Source organism: Callospermophilus lateralis, chromosome 1 (assembly GCF_048772815.1).
Source record: "Callospermophilus lateralis isolate mCalLat2 chromosome 1, mCalLat2.hap1, whole genome shotgun sequence".
NCBI classification, from domain to species: domain Eukaryota; kingdom Metazoa; phylum Chordata; class Mammalia; order Rodentia; family Sciuridae; genus Callospermophilus; species Callospermophilus lateralis.
In genome coordinates this window covers 70,142,497-70,163,912 of record NC_135305.1, presented here as the reverse complement: position 1 = coordinate 70,163,912, position 21,416 = coordinate 70,142,497, and the positions used below count along the sequence as shown (strand labels likewise).

The following is a 21,416-nucleotide window of genomic DNA, read 5'->3' as shown; positions in this document are numbered from 1 at the left end:
ATAAATAATGTGTGATGGACAACTTTGTACATATATCCTTTCACATATTTCTACTCATTTCTTTAGGATAACTTTTAAAAAATTTTTTTTAGTTGTAAATGGACACAATACCTTTATTTATTTATTTATTTATTTATATGTTTGTTTATTTATTTATTTATTTATATGTGGTGCTGAGGATGAACCCAGTGCCTCACACGTGCTAGGCAAGTGCTCTACCACTGAGCTACAGCCCTAGGCTCTCCTTAGGACATCTTTAAAAATATGTTTTGAGGTCAAAGGATAAGATCATTTTATAGACTTTTAAGTATATTTTAGCAAATTACCTTATTTTTATTCCTACCAGTAATATATGAGAGTGCCTGTAAAATTTGATATATTACTCTACTAGAACATACAGTTAAGATTAGGAGAATGAAAAACTAGAAACTCAATATTTTTCCAAGTTAATGTAGTATATGTTCTTCTTTTTAAAAAAACTAATATCTCTTTTAAAAGGAAAAGTAAGAAATTATAGTATCTGTAGACATAAAAATTATTTTTATGTGAGTAAAATTTCATGGAGAGATTCTAAAAGAATGAAAATATTCACTTCAATTTAAAGTGGAGAATATAAGACTACCAGTAAATAAGGGAATGAGATTAGAATACAGTTTTTAAAAAGGGACTCTTAAAGATCTGTCAGATTAAAATGTTGTTGGATCCATATCTGGATATTGGAGGGCAAAAAATCCATTGCCTGGCAGAGTCAGAATTCATTTTTTTTTCAGTGATGAATGAATGAGTGAGGAAAAGAAAACATGAATAGATTTTTATAGTTTTACATCCTTGACCAAGTTAGCATTTTTGTTTTTTTTGTTTTTGTCCTCTTGTCCTTTAATTTTGACCTGAGTAAAATCCAAGGTCTACATGTGTGAACAGAGATCGACTGGCAGAATTGTCTGATCAAGGGCAGGGGTGGTAACTGATTGGGGCTAGAGCTCTGGAGTATGAAGAGGAGTTGCACTGGGAATGTCACATACCACCAGGTGTTCTCTGGTGGAGCCTCTGGATACTGGAACAGATACGGAGAACCCATTTACACATAAGTATACATTTCTGGTAATGCTTTATTATTTGAGTTTCTTTCATTTAGCACTTAATGTGGAATTTTATGTGACTAGGGTTTTGTTGGGTTAAGAGCCCTAAAATTAAAAAAAAATTGTATATATTTTGAGTTAAATGGATGGTCCTTATAAGGGGTGGTGGGTCAAGCATTATGGAGGTGATAGGCACCCTTTATGTGAGAGGAATGCTTCATTTTTAACTAAAAGGTTTGCTCTGACTGGGTATATTTAGTCCATTTTCTTATGCATACGTAGTGAGATAAATCTGAGAACTCTAGAACTATGCAAATGATAGAGACCCCTGAAAAACAAGGGAAGAAAGATGACATTTTAGATTATTTTGTCTACATTTTTAAAAACGTGTGCTATCCAATAATAATAATACTATAATCAAAATATACATTTATTTTAATTAGATTTTATGCCTTCTGGCTAGTGTTGCTGTCTTAAAATGTTCTAAACAAATAGTACAATTTCAGTTTGAAATATCTCAAATTAAAATAGTATACACACACACACACACACACTCCTACATACACATATACATACACATATATGCACAGATACATGTATATATACTTTATAAAATACACATATATAGCTATATGTATTTTATAAAAATATACATACATGTATCTGTGTATTTGTGTATTTTATAAAATTTACACATACATATATGTATCTGAATATTGTGTATATATTATATATATGCGTATATATATATTTATATATAATATGTAATATATATAGTATTGAACCTATGGTCTCATGCATGCTGGGCAAATGCTCTACTTATCTACATTCCCAGCCCCATCTGTTATATTCTTTCGCTATTAGTTTCCCCCTGACCATTTCTCTAATGCTTCTGTAAAAGAAGTCTGGAGGATACAGTTAGTTTTTCATGACTGCTCTTGGGGACTATCTTATTTAGATGCATAAAATGTTTAAAATTTTTAAAATTTGCGATATTTAAAATTTGTAGGTTGTATATAACCAATGGTGGTGCTTTGGTTATATACAACCTACAAAGGTTAAAAGCATTGCTTTCAAAGAAGTTAAAACCAAGCTACGTTGGTAGACTGTAGGCAAGAATCAGTGACTTTGAAAATTATTTTTTAAATTAGGAAATAGTGAAAAAAAGGAAAAAAAAACTAGAATAATATGATTTACTGATTGTTAGCTTCAGCTAAATCTTATCAGGCAAGAAATCTATCTTGACTCTGTTTAATTCCCTAGGGGAGTTTTATTTTTCTAAATGAAAGACCACGTTCCCTCAAAACTTCTATATGATTTAAACTTGTATACAAGCTGAAGATTTAGGACACCTTGACAATAATATTTGCTTGTGGGAGGAGTAAAAATCCTTCAACATAGTTTTTGACCAGAGATAAACATTAAAGTCCAATTTTTGTGTTTTACTTGTTTGGAGAGCTGGTTCCATATTGATTCTCTCTAGCTTTAGCATGAAATATTAGCATCTGTTGAACTCTGCTGACTTATATTGTCTTTCTTAAAATGGACTGTATAGTACTTAGGTCAAAGAAATATATACAATTGACTTTTTAAAGTGTAACTTAAAAATTTTCCAAAAAGATATATTTGTTTATCATAAATGTTAAAACGTATGAAATGCAACTGCACAGAAAAGGGAAAAGAAGATCATAATCTCAACCAGATTTTTAACATATTTTTATATGTGTATTTATGTTTTGAAAAAGAAAGCTTAAAACATAGGTGGAATATTTTTAGAGATATTTATATCTTTATACTAGTGCACATTAAACATTTTTTTGGATTAATTCCTAGAGGCAAAAGAATTTAGTTCCAAAATGAAAGCATGATGACTTATTGCTTGAAAGAAGTGGAGAAACACTAATGATTTAGAAATGAGGAGTAGAATTTTCTGTCTGGGTACTTTCAGCTTAATGTTTAAAAGAGAAAGGTCTTAGAACTATGAAAAAGCTTAATTTGTCCTGATCTTATGGAAGGAATGCTGTACTTTATTTTGTTTCCCTTTATTCTTTTGTTGTTAACCTCATCATTATCATATTTGCTGACTGCTAGACTGTTTTATGTAGTGTATGAGGAAGGGTTAGTGGTTTTTTTTTTTTTTTTTTTTTTTTTTTTTTGTCAGAGTAATCTGATGAGATAGGTTTTATATACTTCTGGTTTTATAGATGAAGAATGAGGCTTAGTACTATTAAATTATTTGCTCAAGGTAATATGGCTAGCAATTAAATGGAGCCAAGACTTAAAAATAACTTTCTGTATTTAGAATAAAACCTATTTGAATTTCTCCAGGTTTGACTTAATTTTTTTTTTTTTTTCCTGGAAGTGCTGGTGATCAAACCTAGGACTTTGCACATACTAAGCATGTGCTCTATCAATGAGCTATACCCCCAGTCCCTCAAGTTGATTTTTCACCTGAGCAGTTCATGATAGAAGGACAAGAATACATTGAATTTGTGAGAGAGTGAAAGTTTTTGAAGGGAAGTCCAGGCAGACCACCTGCTGGGCTTCCTTTGTTCTTTGTTAATGAACACAACCCTTATAATGTTTTTACCTTTACTATTGGACATTTCCTTTATTGCTAACAGCAATGTCACACATTTTGAGATATAGGTGGAAACTCCTAAATTAAGATTATTTTTGCTTAAAATCTTTATTGTTTATAATTTGATATAGTTTCTGGGAATCTAGAATTTAAAACATTTACAACATTACAAAGAAACATATTTGTCACACAAGATTATCAAAGTTTATGGATTTTAATTTTGATTTTCTGTTCATAGCTTCTCTGATTTGAAATGATTCCTTGCTCTGTCTGAAGTATATACTACTTTTCCCACAAGGAAAAACAAGATACAAAATTTCAAAGCAATAACATGTTTTACTGGGGATGGGGTTGTGGTTCAGTGGTAGAGTGCTTGCCTAGCATGTGCAAGATGATGGGTTTGATCCTCAGCACTACATGAAAGTAAATAAATAAAAAAAAAAGATATTGTGTCCAACTACAACTAAAAAAATATATAAAAAAGCTTTACTAATTTTTCTGAATATCATCTAATTTACATTTTTTAAAAATTTTCCATTTAAATTTTCATTTTGAAGCTAGTGAATTTTCCTGAAAGTAGTTTTAGAAAGGTTAGAAAATATTCTCTAAAATAAAATATTTTATTGAAGTGCAGAGAACCATGGTTTTTGTAATGCTACAGAAACACTTTTCCAATTTAAGAAGGTTTTTCTTTATGATGTCTTACTCAGATTCATAAATGAATAGTAGTTATTTTATTGTTGTGATTACCACTATTTCATTATGGGTGACAATAATAAAGCAGTGTTATACTTTATTACTAGTGCTTACATTGCCTAACTTGAAGAGACAGATTTTTTTTTTTTTTTTTTTTTTTTTTTTTTTTTTACCAATTATCCAAATATGTTTTCAGTGATAGAGGTGTGTATATTGTTTAGATAATGTACATGTTTAGGAACCATTGTAGTTTATAATGTTCTTTTAAGAGTTTTTATGTTTTGGAATTACAAGTATAGAAATATTTTCCTTTGGGATAACGTATACAAAAATGAATAAAATATGGGAAACTTACACTTGAGAGTCATATCTCTAGGCAGATACCTATTAAGTACAATCACTGAAGTTTACCTAAGTTGCTATGGGTTTATAGATGGGGGAATAATTAATTCAACCTTGCAGAGGAGAGGAAAGGTAAAAGAAAACTCTATTGCTTCTCTTGTAAAATCACATAGTTCTTCCATATGCTAATGATGATTTTCTAATATTTTACTGTTTGAGATTAGAGATGCTTCCTTCTGGGATTTTTTCCCCTCTGTATAAGTGTTTTGATTTTTTTGTTTACAGTGCCTTACCTTTTGTGTCTTACAATTAGTTTAAGAAAAGTTGGGAAAAATGATTCTATAAGGGAAAGGTGGATTCAATTGCTCCATAGGGAGCAGCAGAATATAATTTTTAAAAGTCTCATAAGAGAACTGACTGTAGGCTTCTTTTGTTTATTAACATAATATTCTTTTTCTTTTTAAAAGCCTTTATAAAAGAGTGAACTGAATTGGACTCTGAAAGATGAGTAGAATTTTCAAAATGGGGAAAGGGCATTCGAATTTGGCAGAAGGAAAGTCTGAGGATGGGAGTCCCGGAGAGTAGAAATTGAAGCTAGAGTCTTCTAGAATGGGGGGCAGGTGAATGGTGCTACTGTTAACCAAAGAGGGTAATAAAGCAATATATTTGAGCGGCTAAGGTAAATGGAATAACATCTCTGTTTGGGGCATGTTAATTTGGGAAGTGCTTGGGAATTTTACTATTTTTTTATTCTTTCTACTTAAATATGTTAATTTCCTTCAAAGTGCCTGGAACTCAACACAAACCTAGGAAAAAATATCTGTTTCCTAGATGTTTATAAAGGCTCTTGGAAAAAGAGATGAGGGAGTAATTATAATGTACATTTAAATATAGTATGATAGAAATAATCATATATGGTGGGGAACTTGGGATTTTTGATCACCTGTGACTGAGGATGGGAAAAGGGAGAAGATGAGTATTAGGAAAGAATTCCTGTAAGATGGATAAAATGTGCTTCCTGCTTAGTTGTAAAGATCAATAATAAGTAAAACAAAAGTTACAATATGCTCAGTATTGTAATATGAAGTGCTTGCTATAAATTTAATTTACAGAAGGAGAAAAATCACTCGGGATTATGCATTTAATAGCCATCAGCCTATGGGTAGTATTTGAAACTGAAAATATTGATGAAATTTTCTAGAGAAAGAATTTAGAGACAGATAAAAGAACTAAAGGTATCATTCTTAGAAATGATAATTAATTAAATAATTTTTTAAGGACAATGGTTAAGGAAGAATTATCTAAAGCATTACACATACTATATAAGTGTGTGTGTGTGTGTGTGTGTGTGTATGTGCGCCTGTGTATGTATGTTTGGTTGTTTGGTGATGGTGGTGGTGGTGCTGGGGATTGAATCCAGGGCTTCACTCATGCTAGGCAAACACTCTATCACTGAGCCACACCCTGAGCCCTTAGAGCATGGTTTTAAGACTGGGTTGCAAAGCCATTTGCATGTTCAAGATCCATATAGTTTGAAATCAATATAGTTGGATATAGCCAGAATTTTAAAAGCACAGATTAGGAAAAAAAATCAAGGTATATGTAGCAAAGTAATTATTCTTTTGCAAAATTTTATTTAAGTGTGTGTTTGTGGATGTACTGGATATAGTATAAAATTCATTTTTTATTTATGGTTCTAAAAGATTCACAAACTTTTAGAAACACCAATAAAAGAGAGTATGGGAAAGCAATCAGAAATAATTAAATCATCCTTGTTTTTCATTATTCTGATGGCAAGGAAAAAATGGTGAAAGAGCAGTGGGAAGAAAATTTTCCCTCTGTTGTCTAGAGCCCAGATGTCTCCCCCTAGGCCACCTTCACTTATACCAGTTTTATAGGAGGAAAGAAATAAGGAAAGGGAATTCACAAGACATAGAATTCAGAGACAAAGAAGATGAGGGAGATAGAGAATTTGAAATAGATTTGAATTTGAATGAGAGCTAATGAACTCTGTGAAATCTCAACTTTTAATCTAATCATGCTATTTCAACACCAGGTATTCCATTCCCTAGCTCCATGGCCCAGTAAAGTTCTTCGGGCTTGTTCCATGCCTCAGCTCTGTTCCTTATTTAGGAATGCAGCAAAGAGGGAGCTGGAAAAAGGATACAAAACTGCCCATAATTAAAATTGGGATGCAGTAATATCAGTAATAGAAGTTACTGAGAGGTAAATTATGGACCAAGAGCTGCTGTAACACTTTAAATGAATGATCTCACCAAATAAGTTAGTGTTTTTAAATCCCCACTGTCTTGCACAAATCAACCACGTAGAATGTCTATTCATTATTACTAGAATAGTGCTTATAGTAAGTACTCTGTAGGTAGTGACTATTATTTAATTATTAATTGTGCAATAGTTACTAATTATCACCATTTTCCCAGTACAGAAAGGCATGCTAAGGTTAAATAACTTGCTCAAGCTCACACAGCTAGAAAGAAAATGGAATCCTTTCCATCAGAGTTAGAAGAGGTTGATTAGTATTGTATCTACTAGTGTTATATCTATCTAGTTATGTGATGGAGGTGCTTAAGGTATGATGATGGTGGAAAAAGGAAAAATCAGCTGAAAGACATTATGATGAGAAACAAAACTCTTTAGCTTGGTGACTGGTTGGAAGGAGACAGATGATTAAGATTTTAAGCTGGACTGGGAAAGTGGTACATAGGATGTAGGAAAATAAGAAACTTTTTATTTTAAAGGAACTGATGAAAAATCAAGTGGGATGCTAGAGAAATTCAATATGAAGGTAGAGATTTAGAAATTATTATACCAAGAAGTTGGTGAGAACTCTGGGAATATTTCAGATCTCCAAGGGTAACCAACGATTTTTGGCTACACAAACCTGGGGCATCAAAATTAAGGTCATGATGATAGCCTCCATACCAAATTTTCTCATCTTTGCCCATGTCTACTTTGTAGAAAATCTACCAATGATTCTAAGAATCTTTAAGAAAGAGAATGTTACTGCTACTCCAGGGACTGGCTTTTGCTTGGTGTTCAGTGCTTTCCTTGCTTGCCCTGGTTGCTGTGGTTTTGTCTCCTCCGCCTCTCAGTGAAGGCAGAGAGCTGCAGGTGTTTGGCACCCTTCCCATAACCACAGAAATTGGTACTTCCCATGTTGATGTTCTCAGTCAACCATGGAAAATTTCTTAGTTCTTGTTCTTTTGTCCCACCATTCTCACCTCAAGTCTTAGACTTGTTATCCATTGACTTTGTCAGTACCCCTGTCCAAAAGGCAGGTGGCTTTATGATTCCTCATTCATATTTTTGTGCCTAGTAGGTGGTTCCTTCAGATGAATTCTTACACAGTGTTTTTCAACGTTTTCTTCCATTTATTCTTAGACATAGGTACACTTACTTGTCTGAGTCCTAGAATGAAAGCCATTATAGACTCAAACTGGGACCAGATCCCTTGGAATATGATCCCTTGGGAAAAGAGAGCTTGAGATGGGAAATCCCTACATTTTTTTAGAATATTTTTTTTCTTAGTTGTCAATGGACTTTTATTTTATTTATTTATATGTGGTGCTGAGAATCAAACCCAGTGCCTCACACGTTCTAGGCAAGCGCACTACCATTGAGCCACAACTCCAGCCTGGAAATCCCTACATTTTAAATGATTATCTAATTGCCTGGTTCTTTTGCTCCCTCTAGTTTTATAAGGGTCTTCTACTGGTTGATTTGAGATTATTTCCTCTTTTCACCAGATGGAACAATGATGTGTGTGTGCTATTGTGTAATTGGGTCCTATCTGAATATTGGGAGGATTGGGTTGCTTCTTTCTCAACTTTTAAAATTCTTTATAAAATTTTCCATATTTCTCTACTTGAGTTTAGTAAAGATCCGGATATTTAGCACATTTTTTTTCTTTCAAAAAGCATTGGTAATTTATTATTATTTTTTTCTGGTTCATTTATGGAGAATCCCAATGAGCCTTTTGAAAACTCATCATTTGCAGTTACTTTAAAATAGCAATTTATTGAAGGGTACTACTCTAAAAATGTTTTACTGCATTCCAATCAAGCTATAAAGTTCAAGGACTGTGAAGATTAAAAAATACAAATGAGGGGCTGGGATTGTGGCCCACCGGTAGAGCACTTGCCTAGCATGTGCAAGGCCCTGGGTTTGATCCTCAGCACCACATAAAAAAGTAAATAAAATAAAGTTATTGTGACCAACTACAATTAAAAAATAAATATAAAAAAATACAAATGATAAATGTATCTGTTTTCTTAATTTTTTTAGCCTTCTTTGAATCCTGGGGGAAGCCAGTCATCAGATGTGGTACTTTTGAACCACTGGAAAGTAAGGAATTTTGAAGTACAACGTGGTGACATTGTATCATTGGTGTAAGTAATTCAGAAACATACTATCTTTGTATTTATTCTTATGCTGGTTAAACTGTGAATCCACTGGTAATACCATGTGGCCAGTTATTAAAGTAATGAGTAAAATGTAAATACTATATTAAAAAATTAATTTTGAAATATGATACTACAAAAACCTTTTCTATTAAGATTATTTTATTAAGATTATTATACGACAAAAACCTTTTCTATTAAGATATTCATCAGTTGATTGGCATAGTTGGATTTGGTAAAATGTGTTTAATGAAATAGTGATAGAAATTATTATTCTGATGATCCAAAGTATGTGTATTTGGTATTACTTTGGAATATTTTGAAGTTTTGCATCTTGGTAAGCAACTTTTATGTTATTTTACTGTTTCTTAGTTTTTTGAAGCTAAAATTTAGCTGATAATTATAATGTGAAATTTAATGACAGTTATATGTATCAACAGTTTAATTGAAAAAGGAACTTGGGAAGACTCTACTAGAGGCTTTTGTTTAGAACCAAAAGGTGGCACTGTTTCTCTGTTAAAATATTGTGACTGGTCTGGAACAAAAATTTCATTCCTGTCTTAGTTGTAGAAAAGGAATGTCAAAGTGTGTATAATTGACACAATGATATAATACATAGTCCTAGTGCATGCTTGAATGGTTTAGATTTGAGATTTTATTTGTTTATTTTAAAAGTAAGACACACTGAGAAGACTACTGCAGAACTTGTCTAATTTCTTTTGGTTTCAGCTATTTATGAAAATGTTTAAATTTAATTCTCTATTATGCAAGTTAGTGGACTAGGTTAGCAACTACTGTAGCAGTTGTACTGTTGTTTGTTTTAGTGGTAGTAAAGACTGGTATTGAGTGAAGACTTCCAATTTGTATTTCTTATTTTTGAATTGTAATGATTTTCTTCTCATTGGATAATAATTTATAATTAGTGAAAGCAAACCAGTATCTGTTTCTTCATACTTACCTTTGGCTAATGCATTGTGGAAATAGTCCATAAGTTTATCTCCTTCAAGATTGATGGTTCTACTAAGATTCATTTGAAAATATATTAACCAAATCTAGTTATTAGCTAATGAAATAAACAAATCTGAGTGGAGTTTTATATGGCAGACATCCAAAGATGGGGATTAAATGCTTCTTAGGTTTTGAGTACCTCCTTTAATATTAACCTATTCTTTGGAGTGTATTTTAATTTTGTCATTCAGAGTAGTATTTTTGCAACCTCCTTCAAAACCTTTTCCGTGCCAGTTAAGCCTGTCGTATGCTCATTATTCTTTTGCCTTTGGTTTGACAAGGTTACATCCTCACTTAGTCTGTGATAGAGCAGATACCTACCCAAGTGAAAGAGGTCACACTGCAAGCAGAAAATTGTGCAGTTTTTTTTCCCCAGTAAGAAACATGCTATCTCTAAGCAAGTGAATTTTAATAGGTAATTGAAAAGTAAGAAAGACTTCTTAAAATTCAGGGTTGCATTGGTTCATAAACATATCCCTAGCATATCATGGATTATATTGAAAAGAGAACACTGTTCTTTTAGGTAAATATTGAAATGATGGATATTTATTATATAAATTATTTAAAAAACATTTATATTCAAATTACAGTTATTATAATACATTGTGGCTATTCCAGGTGAATTATATTTTTAATGAGTCAACTATGTGCTGTTTCTTTGGTAGGTACAAATAAAATACACATTCATAATACTTGTTGCTACCTGGAGTCATATACACAAAAGAATATTTATTGTTGGTTTTATATTTTAATGATAAATAATCATTAAGCAATATTGTTGCTTTCTTTGAGAAAGAAAGAAAAAGTTTGATATTAAATTCTCATTTAACTTGAAGTAATAGTGTAAAAGCCATAAAAGCCACATTGTATTTAATGTTTTATTTTTTGGTTTTAGAGCAAAAATGTTTTCTTGACATATCTCCTTGTTTTCATACAATTTATAGACTGCTTTAGAAGATTGATGGTGGTTTGATAAATGTTCATGTATAGATTTTTTTTTTTAAAGAAAGAGTGAGAGAGAGAGGGAGAGAGAGAGAGAGAATTTTTTTAATATTTATTTTTTAGTACTTGGCGAACTCAGCATCTTTGTTTGTACGTGGTGCTAGGATCGAACCCGGGCCGCACACATGCCAGGCGAGCGCGCTACCACTTGAGCCACATCCTCAGCCCTCATGTATAGATTTAATCCATGTTGAACAACATTGAATATTTGCTTTCTTTACAAAGAGCATCAGTTTGATTTTAGCATAGATGGTAATTTTCATTATTACATTAGAACAAATGTAATAATGAAATATGTGATGAATATTGAAATAATTGGATGTTGAATTTAGAGACCATGTAAAATGCACTTAATCTTTTTGTTGAGAAACTGATGTCAATAGCACATTTAATTGATCCATTAGTAATCTTTGGTAACAAGTTAGTATATTTTTATGTTAAAAAAAAAACACCAGAAAAAACCCCCCAGGAATGGCATTTTATATATTTAGAATGTGTGAAGATACATCATTTCTATCATAATTTATAACATATTAATTTTTAGAAAAATTTCAGTTTGCAAATTCATAGTTAAATTAGTAAGGTTTATGAAACTTTGTAACTGAAACACAATAAAAAACAAAATAATCCTGATTAAAATTCTATGTTTCAAGGGTGTATGCATTTTTAATGAAATAAGAAATTAAAAATTTGTTGCCTTCATGTTTTTTTGGTTTTAAGTACTTAGAAAAAAGTATTAACATTTTGTTACTTAACAGCAAATATTCACAAAGCAATATTATTGCCTAATTATAGGTGATATAAGGAAGGGTTGAGGCTGTCTGTGAATACAAAGGCAAGGAAGGATATTGTCATTAGAAGTTGCAAGTAGAGGAAAGAATGTAAACTTTGTGCAAAATATGCTGGTATTAGAGGTGTATGCTATGGTCATTGTTTTATATTACTTTTTAAAGTTTATTTTCAATGTGTGTGCAGTTTTATTTTAAAGAAAAGATCAGGGATAACTTTGCAATAACCACTTTTTAGAAGACAATTAAATGTGTAACACTGATCCTTTTCTCAACATGGCTTTTGGTGGTTGTTACTAATAAGGAAAAATATTCATGTTCTGAGGTAAAATTACATTTAAACACATGTACTTTCTGCATTGTATTGATCTTTTCTCCTTTTACTAATAATCTCTGAGCTAGTTCATGTTACAGAAACACATGGTATAGCAGAACTGTCTGTCCTTTCTATTGTAAAAGGGGTATTGTTTGGAGCTTGTTGACCACTGCAACTTCCTAAAGAAAGAAAGGAATGGGGGAGGGAGGCAGGTACATACTGGAACATGCTTCTTTGTATCTTGTTAACTTTTCCTAGCTCCCTTTTTCTGTAAAAGGTTGATCTCAGTGGAGCTATTGTTTAAGCATGTTATTTAGTAAAGTTAATTAAAAAGGCATATTTATTTAATAAAACTATAGGTCACACAAAATATGATTTGCTGTCATTAAATTCTCAGTATAATTGAGTATATATACATGGTATCATAGGTACTTAGTTGATTTGCAAACTAATAGTAGTGATTAAAGTGGATTTTCTATACCTTGGAATTGACTTTTCATTAACCTGTGTGATGGCCTTACTGCAACAGGCTTAACATAAGTAGCGCTATTTCACAATAATATATCATTAACAAGTCCCCTGGAACAGAGGCTTTTCCATAATAAAGTTTCAAATAATCACATTTAAAAGTGTTTTAACTTTTCACTTTAAAATAGTAGTAAAGAAAAGTTGTAAAATTGGCAGAGTTCAAATTTATGTTATTACATGCAAGCATAGTGTAATTATTGAAAGCAGGAAATTGACAATATTACAACAATATAATATTTTTAATTAATTTACGGACCTTAATCATTTGCCATTGTTTTGATTAATGTCCTTTTTCAGGGCAAGTCCTACTCAGGATCTTATATTTAATTTTTATCTTTCATGTCTGTAGTCAAGTCCTCGAGTCTGTGACAGTTCTTGGTCTTGTCTTTTATGACCTTGGTACTTTTGAAAGGTACTGGCCAGTTATGTTACAGAATGATGTTCAACCTTTTAAAAATTTGAGGCAAGTCTGACTTTAAAATGCAGAAGCATTGATGTTAGTGGCAGTTGCTGAGGAGGCCACAGCTGAGTGAGACAGAAGCTCAGGCTGAGTAGACAACAGGGTTAGCTGGGCAAATGGTTAATATCAGGGCAGAGGAGAAGATTGTAGGGTCACTTTTTCAGGCACAGATCTTTTTATTTTCTTGGGACCATATTCTTAGATCATGACTGACAGGGTCCATGGTTTCTAAAAATAAACCCAATTAAATCTGTAATTGCTTCAAGAAGCAAGGAGTCAGAGCTATGCAGATGAGGGAAAAGATTATTGTGTATAGTTAGAGGTAGAAGGGAAAGAAGAAGGGCTTAATCACTCACAGATTGTGCTACATTGAGCTGGTTTAATGTTCTAGAGTAGATTAGTGTGAGGGAATTATTTAATGACCATCTCTCTATATAGACATTGTGCTAAATGACTTGAATGTGTCATTTTTATTTATTTCTCATAATAATATCTAGAGCTACTTTTTAAAAAATTTATAGAGCTACTTATTTTTTTAATACAATGAAATTCAGAGCAAATTAGGTCCGAGTAAATAACAGAGCTAGAATTGAATGCACTGTCATTTGACCCTAAACTCTATACTACTATGTGATGAATAGGCATGTGTTTGTAGAGAACTTAATGTGACCACTGCCACTTATTAAAATGATAATACTTAGAATATTCTCAATCAAATATATACATTATTAAAATTAATTTTATCTGTTTATTTTTAATTTTAATTGTGGCTTGAAGAAAATTTAAAGTTAGTCTGATATTCATCATTTTTTTTTTTGGACAACACTATGTCTAAACCTTTCATCAATATTTACTGTTGTTTCCCTGGAGTATATCTAAGGTGAATTAAGACGAAACCTCTAAGTCTAAGATGGAAAACACTAAGGTAAATGCTGGGTTTTGATGAAAGTCCTGGAGTGATGAGGTCCAAAGACAAAAGGGAAGAGGCATGCAATCTACAAGAGAAAGAAAAAAAACAGCCACATAATTTTTTACTATTTATTGATTGCTTATTATTTTTTAGTCACTGAGTTCTCTGTTCAATTTTATTTAATCTTTATTTTTTTTGTATAGTTGGATACAATACCTTTATTTTATTTATTCTTATGTGGTGCTGAGGATTGAACCCAGGGCCTTGTATGTTCTAGGCTAGCATCTACCTCTGAGCCACAATCTCAGCTCCTTATTTAATCTTTATTTAAAAAATATCCAAAAAAGTAGATAGCATTGTTATCCCCACTTTATAGATGAGACTGTTGAGGCATACGTTAATCAATTTGCTTAAGGACAGTTTAATAGCAGAGCAAAGGTTTAAACTGTCTTATATCAAAGCTGTGTTTTTAACTATTATATCATAATGCCTCTTTATATATGTTACGAAGAGCAACTTAACTATTCTCAGCAAAGAAATCATGAAGCCTCTTTTATGTCTACATCTGTCAATTTATTCCTATTTCTGAAACCAGATTCCTGATATAGTGATTTCTAAAGTGTAGTCTCTTCATTAATAGTGCTCTATTATGATTATATAATGTGCAAACAATTTCAACAGCTGGTTTGTGACATGTTAAACTCATTGCTATGTTCTGACAGATGGTCAACGTGTTGGCTACATCTCTAGCAGTAAGTGTGTTATGGAAATGTGAATCAAGGAAATAATGAAATGGAATAGAAACTTTCTGGTAGTAGTCAGGATTAAGTAGGAAGAAAGGTGCTAATTCCTTTGTGTCTTCAGTATTTGTACATCTTTAAAGGTCTTGGCCTACTAAGGGAAATAAAGTGGAGCCTGCTAAAAAAGGAATTTCATGTTTTAAAACAAATGCCTAGGCAATGATAATATTGAATAATAACCTATAATTGTATTAAAAGCCAGTTATCAGTGAGCTCAAAATAAATAATTACGTACTATCTTATGTTTCTGGACTGATTCTGAATTTTATTTTATATTTTGTCTATAACCAAATGTTTTTCTGAGTTTGTAGGTAATATTGTACATTTTAGGAATATGCAGAATAACCTTGGCTTTCAATGAAAGATTTTGTAGGTGATAGGAATTGCCTAGGTTTCTGTTTATTTTTTTCCCTTTTCTTTTTAAATTGACAGTAAAATGCTGAGAAGTGAAATCCTGTGTTTCCATTTATTTAGAAGGGATGTAGCTTTTGGTAGTCAGTAACCCATCATAATTCGTACTCATTACAAAGTATATTTACAAATGATACCTTTAAAAACATAATGAGATAATGTAAGGATTATTTCTATTATTTGAAGTACATTAAGTACAGGCATAAAGATGGGCCACTAAAATCAGTCAGGACCTGACTTTTAAAATGCTATCACAGGCATGCAAAAAATTGGTATTATTAAAGCAGGCTTAATAGTAGTGTATTTTTTTTGAGTAGGATAAACTTCCTTCACAAAGTTTTAATTATGCAGTAAAATATTTTCTTAGTTTAGAGACAAATTACAGCTTAAAAAGATTTTAGTGATCATAAATTTTAATTTTTAATTATTGAGATTTTATAACTATAGGAGACACCTATAGCTTCTGTTCATCTTATTTTATAAGTCTTACATCCTTTGAGAGGTAACTAGACATTGTCAGAGAACAAAGTTGCATAGGCAACATTCTAGGAAATACGGGATACTTATACTTACAACCTTTCATTTTCAGTGTGAAAAAAGCAGTCTATAAAAATACTCTTATTTATATTTTAAAAAATAAATGCAAGACAACATTTGCAAAGAAGGAAGGAGCTCCTGCTAGGCCAGTGGCACATACCTGTAATCCCAGTGATTCTGGAGGCTAAGGAAGGAGGATATCAAATTCAAGGTCATGCTCAGTAATTTAGTGAGACCCTGTCTCAAAATAAAAAATAAAAAGGGCTGGGAAATAGTTCAGTGGTATAATACCCCTGGGTTCAATTGGCAGTATAAAAACAAACAGATAATCCCCAGTACAGAAAGAAAGAAAGAAAGAAAGAAAGAAAGAAAGAAAGAAAGAAAGAAAGAAAAAAAATGCTCCTGAGTACACATCATATGTTATATATAAGGAGTTAAAAGCTGTGGAGGAAAGGCATTTTGAATATGAGTTTAATAGTTCAATTAATAATTCTAAGAGAGAGTTAATTGAGATTTTAGAGCAGTAAATAGCTTAGGTTTCCAAGGAGGAAATATAACAAAAGTCAAACTATCCTATAAGTATGTCAATTTATTTTAATTACTTTTGAGACCAGTAATATATGGAACCATGCATAAAGATAGGCCACTAAAATCAATCAGGACCTGATTTTACTTTCTGCTATTGTGGACTAGTTTATTTCAGACTAAAGTCCATGCTAAGAAAAATGAGATACTTAATTAAAAATAATGTAAAGGCATTTAAGCACCATCAAGGGGTAAAGATCCAATAGTGAAGTGAAGCACACTAAGGTGAGTTCTATATTTGGTACTATATTTGGTCTTGGATTCTGTCAGTTTGTAAGCAACGCAGGCCATAGGTTAAGAAATTAAGCAATAGTAGCTAAGATGATGAGAGGCTGAGCAAAATTTTTGGTAGTTTCACAGTGTTGAGAAGTCACAAGAATTCAGGGAAGAGAAGGGAGACTCTGGTAAAACACTCTCAGTTTTTAATTGGAACCCCTGAAGGGCATATCCTATGAGTTTTGGAAAACTAGAAAGAGACTATATTTTACAGAAATTAAAATGTAACCTCTGATGAACTAAATTCTAATTTTAAGGTAATATGCCTTTATTTTAACTGTCTGCTGTTGCCAAAAAGAAGTTTTGGCTTGTAGAGTTCCTGTAACTTTTTTTGTATACTACCTGGCATTCAATAAAAAAAAATTTATACCACATATATATTAGAAGCCAAGATCAAGGGGAAAAAAAGACAATAAATGATAGAAACAATTGCATAGTGATCCAGGTAGTGGAATAAGAGTGTACACGATCTATGAGATAAAATTATTAATACATTAAATATTGAAGAAAAGATGAGAAATTCATCAGATAATTAGAATACATAATAAGAATTCAAAGAAATTCTAGAAATGAAAACTACTATAACTCAAAATAGGTATTTAAAAGAAGAGCTTAATAGCAAATTAGATATATATGAGGAGAGAATTAGTGAAATGGGTAATAGTTTATGAAGAAGATATCTAAAAGAGTATGGAGAGAGAAAAGAATAAAACATACATGATTAGTGTAAATAGTATAATAGTGGAAAAACTGACTTCCATCTAATTGGAGTTCCAGACGAAGAGGAAAGAAAGAATGAAAAAGCAGCAATATTTGATAGGTTCAGGACCAGAATTTTCGAAATTTTTATGCCATAGATTAAAGAATAACTATAGACACTATCAGAAAAAATATAATGAAAATCACATTTTAGGGCTCATGGTAGTCAACCACTGAAAACTAGAGTAAAAGAAAAATCTCAAAAGTAAAAAAAGACATATTACCTTCAAAGAAGCAAAAAGGAGGAAAAAAATGGTATTTCAATCAATGGAAGATAGACAATCATATTTAAAGTGGTACAAGACAAATAATATATCAAATCTGAATTTTGTACTTATTGGAAATATTCTTCAGAAATGAAAAAATTACATTCTTTTTCAGATAAGCAAACTCTCAGCCCATTCTTAATTGTCCCATTGCACTTTATTTACAGAATTGATTAAAAGTGTTATAGATGGGAACTGCAGATATCAAGCCCTAAGTATGTCCCTTCTATACCCTGGACTATGTGTGACTGTACTGGTTGAATCCTCAGGTCGCTGGTGCTGGTGATTGGTGCGTGTTGGGCATGCACATAAACTGGACCAGTGAGAGCCCTTCCTACAAACTGATATATAAATGTTAGGGGACTGGAAAGATGGTGGAATGAAATGGACATCATTACCTTAGGTACATGTATGACTTCACATATGGTGTGATGCTACATTGGGTACAACCAGAGAAATGAGAAGTTTTGCTGCAATTGTGTACAACAGAATCAAAATGCATTCTGCTTGTCATATATGCCTAATGAAAATAAGTAAATAAATAAATTAAAATTTGAAAAATTTAAGGGAAAAAGGAATTTGTTAGAGTTTGATCTCTAAAATCTCTTCCACTTGAAAACTGAATAGAAAGCATTTTAGGAATCAAGTTGAAAATGTTCTGGAGCTGGACATATAAATCAGTCCCAAGAATATAAGAAAACTGTTGCAACTTTTGAATCAGGAATCAAAACTGATTTTAAGTTTCTTAATGAAAAAGCCGATAAACAGAAATTTGAAACCCATAGGAGAATTTTTTTTTTTTTTTTTTGGTGATAGTATGGAGTGAGACTATAGCCTCCAGCATGTTAGGTAAGTCTAGACAAGGAGATTTTGAACACCAGGTCTTTATTGGCCAAAGGCATCAAATGAGTATATACTCATTGAGATTATGTCTTTGGTGGGCATTTTTGAAAACGAAAAACTTAGAAATTGGTATGTACATGTTTTACAGAAGGATAAGCACAAAATTCATTCTGTTTGTTTAAAATTATTCAAGGTAAGAAGTTGTAGGAATCTTAATTTTCTTTAGTCCTTGTTATTTGTTACAAGAATAGAACTTTTAAGATTCTAATGGTTAACTTTGTTTGGATTATGTCTATCTCACTTGTCAATTTAGGATGAATTTCCCACCAGTAAACATACTGTCCGCTGGTTCTTACAAAAAATGCTCAATTCCATGTTGTTTTTCATAGTTTAGGTATTGGAAATGGGGGAGAAAGCTGAAAACTAAACTTAAACTTATTTGATTCAAGATCAGCAGTTACCTTCCTATTTTTCTTTTTCTTTTATTAAAAAAAAGACACTATGTTTGGTTAGTGGAAGTGACAGTTCCTGGAAAATGTGTCTGTGGCTGATAAGAAAGGGGAGGGCCTAAAGCAACAACCACGAAAGTTTATAAGTGCTTTGGAGCTCAAGAAAATGCTTCTCAGAAAAGAAAGGGAATACCTTCTTTGTTTTAATGAGAAACATCAATGACCCATATGATGAAAGGTTATTCTCTTGCATAATCTAGTGACAGATTTACTCATACTCAGAGGTCACATGAATATTTACTGAAGGCACAAGTTTAGCTTTCACTTTATTAGGAATTGTATGGATATTGAAATTGCTGACAGAGAAGCTGGCTCAGTTTGATTTGGCTATGGATATGATAATTATAATATGGCTTTCTGTGCTTTTAGAGGTCATAAGTTATGTGCAAAGATTTGTGTATTTGGATTGCTGAAAATTTACTGTGGAGAATTATAGTAACATAGTAGGAAATATCAGTGTGACTAGTATGTCTCTCCTGAATTTCACCATATAATTAAGAAGAATTATTAAAATATTTCAGGTTTATTAAAAATTCATTTTTTTACTAGAGGATCCTTAAAGAGCAGTAAGAACTTGAAGAAATAATAGGAAAGCTTTGGTAATGGTGACAATGTGTTAATTGAGTTGAAAGAAGGTAAGGAATGTATTAGAAAAGATCCAAATTTTGCAAAAAAGATTTGTAATAAATCAAGGGGGTAAATCAGTTAATAAAGAGGCCAATTATCAGTGAAGGAGGGGAGTGTATTTAATGATTCTAAATGAAAGGTTAAACTGCTTGGGTGAATTTCAGTTTAACAAAATGGAAGGAAAGCAATATGGATAATTAGGCAGTAATAAGATCATACTCAAAAAAAAAAAAATCAGAAAACTGCCTTAGGTTTTAGGGGAATATTGGCTAATGAACTTAACCTCCTGCAGTTTTCTTTGAATTTTCACATTTCTTTTTCTAGGAATGGGAAAAAAATGTTTTTAGTTATTTTTTTAAGGAGGTAATGATTCCTTGGCATTGTTTATTATATTATGGATTTTTAGGTGTCAACAAATAATGAATTATAGAAAAAGATTTTTTTGTGAGGGTATAACAATATGTTATTATTTTTAAGTATTGTGGATCAGTTCTTTAAATTTGAGTTTATTTTACTCAACTGTTTCAGTATAGAAGCACATTAGAGGCTGTCGTTCTAATTGATCCAGTAAGAGAGATTCAGTAAAGAAGATTATGACTCCCTACAAGTGTGTCTCATATAAGTAAAATCCCAAATATCATCTAAAGAAATATTTTTTCTAGTTATTTAAGTAATTTATATATATACAGTTATTAAAGTATTAGAATTATGGTAATAGATTCTTGACTACTTTTACAGCTTATACCTTATTATGCCCCTGTGAAACTTGAATTATGGAACCATTTTGATGATTGTTTCTAGAATCAATATAAGATCTAATTTTACATGACCTCTGTACTAGTGTTCAGATAGAAGAAATAGTAACCAAGATAATTAAATTCAGAGATGATTCCAAAAGTAAGGATGGCTTGCCTAAGAATTTGGGCTTACCGTTTGTGATGATGTGTTGAGGAAAAGGTCATCTGATATACACAGAAATACCCTTTTTATTTGTAGCCTCTTTTTTGTTACTGGCTTAGTATATTCTGTTTTTACTATTAATCACTATATCAAATGCAGTTTTGCATTGAACACCAATGAGAAAATCTACTTTTCAAAATGTTTGTAGCTTTGCCCTGGGGTGAACTTAATAGGCAGTAACTCAAGGGGCAGTCATGATTATATAGTCCAAAAATAATTGGATCAGATACCAAAAGACCCAGTTTCTGGGCTCACTTTGACATTAAGGAACTGTATGTTAATTAACTTGTCAATTAACATTTGTAGATCAGTTTTTATTATACAATGAAAGGATTGTATCTAATTACTTCCAAAGTAACCTTTAACTTGAAAGATTTTTTTATCTGTGATTATTTTATTTTTCACATCGTGGGTTAAATTTATTTTATGATGTGAGACAAATCATAATTTCTATTGGATACTTATTCAATATTTTAAAATATTGGGTTTATTCTTTTGGCAACTGTTTCCTAAGTGTTTGTTTAGTGCTGCAGTCTGGCTGGGCACAATTCAGGAGCCACTTGTCAAAAGAAACTAACTTTATTTTTAGAACCACACACCCCAAACAAAACAGCTCCTCAGGAAAAAACCCTCAGAGCCCAACTGTCACCACCGGCTTCCCACAAGCCACTCCCTCAACCACCAGCCTCTCTACCTCCCACAATCCTCCTGC

At 31.8% G+C, this 21,416-nt stretch overlaps 1 protein-coding gene across 1 annotated transcript in view; it reads left to right on the top strand.

Annotated features, from left to right (window-relative positions):
• The window catches only part of Immp2l (inner mitochondrial membrane peptidase subunit 2), an 863,006-nt gene that overhangs the window by 64,980 nt on the left and 776,610 nt on the right, over positions 1 to 21,416 (top strand). Inside the window, exon 4 of the mRNA XM_076862880.2 lies at positions 9,004 to 9,107. Coding sequence (XP_076718995.1) covers positions 9,004 to 9,107 — 104 coding nt within the window. The remainder of the gene's footprint in view (positions 1 to 9,003; positions 9,108 to 21,416) is intronic.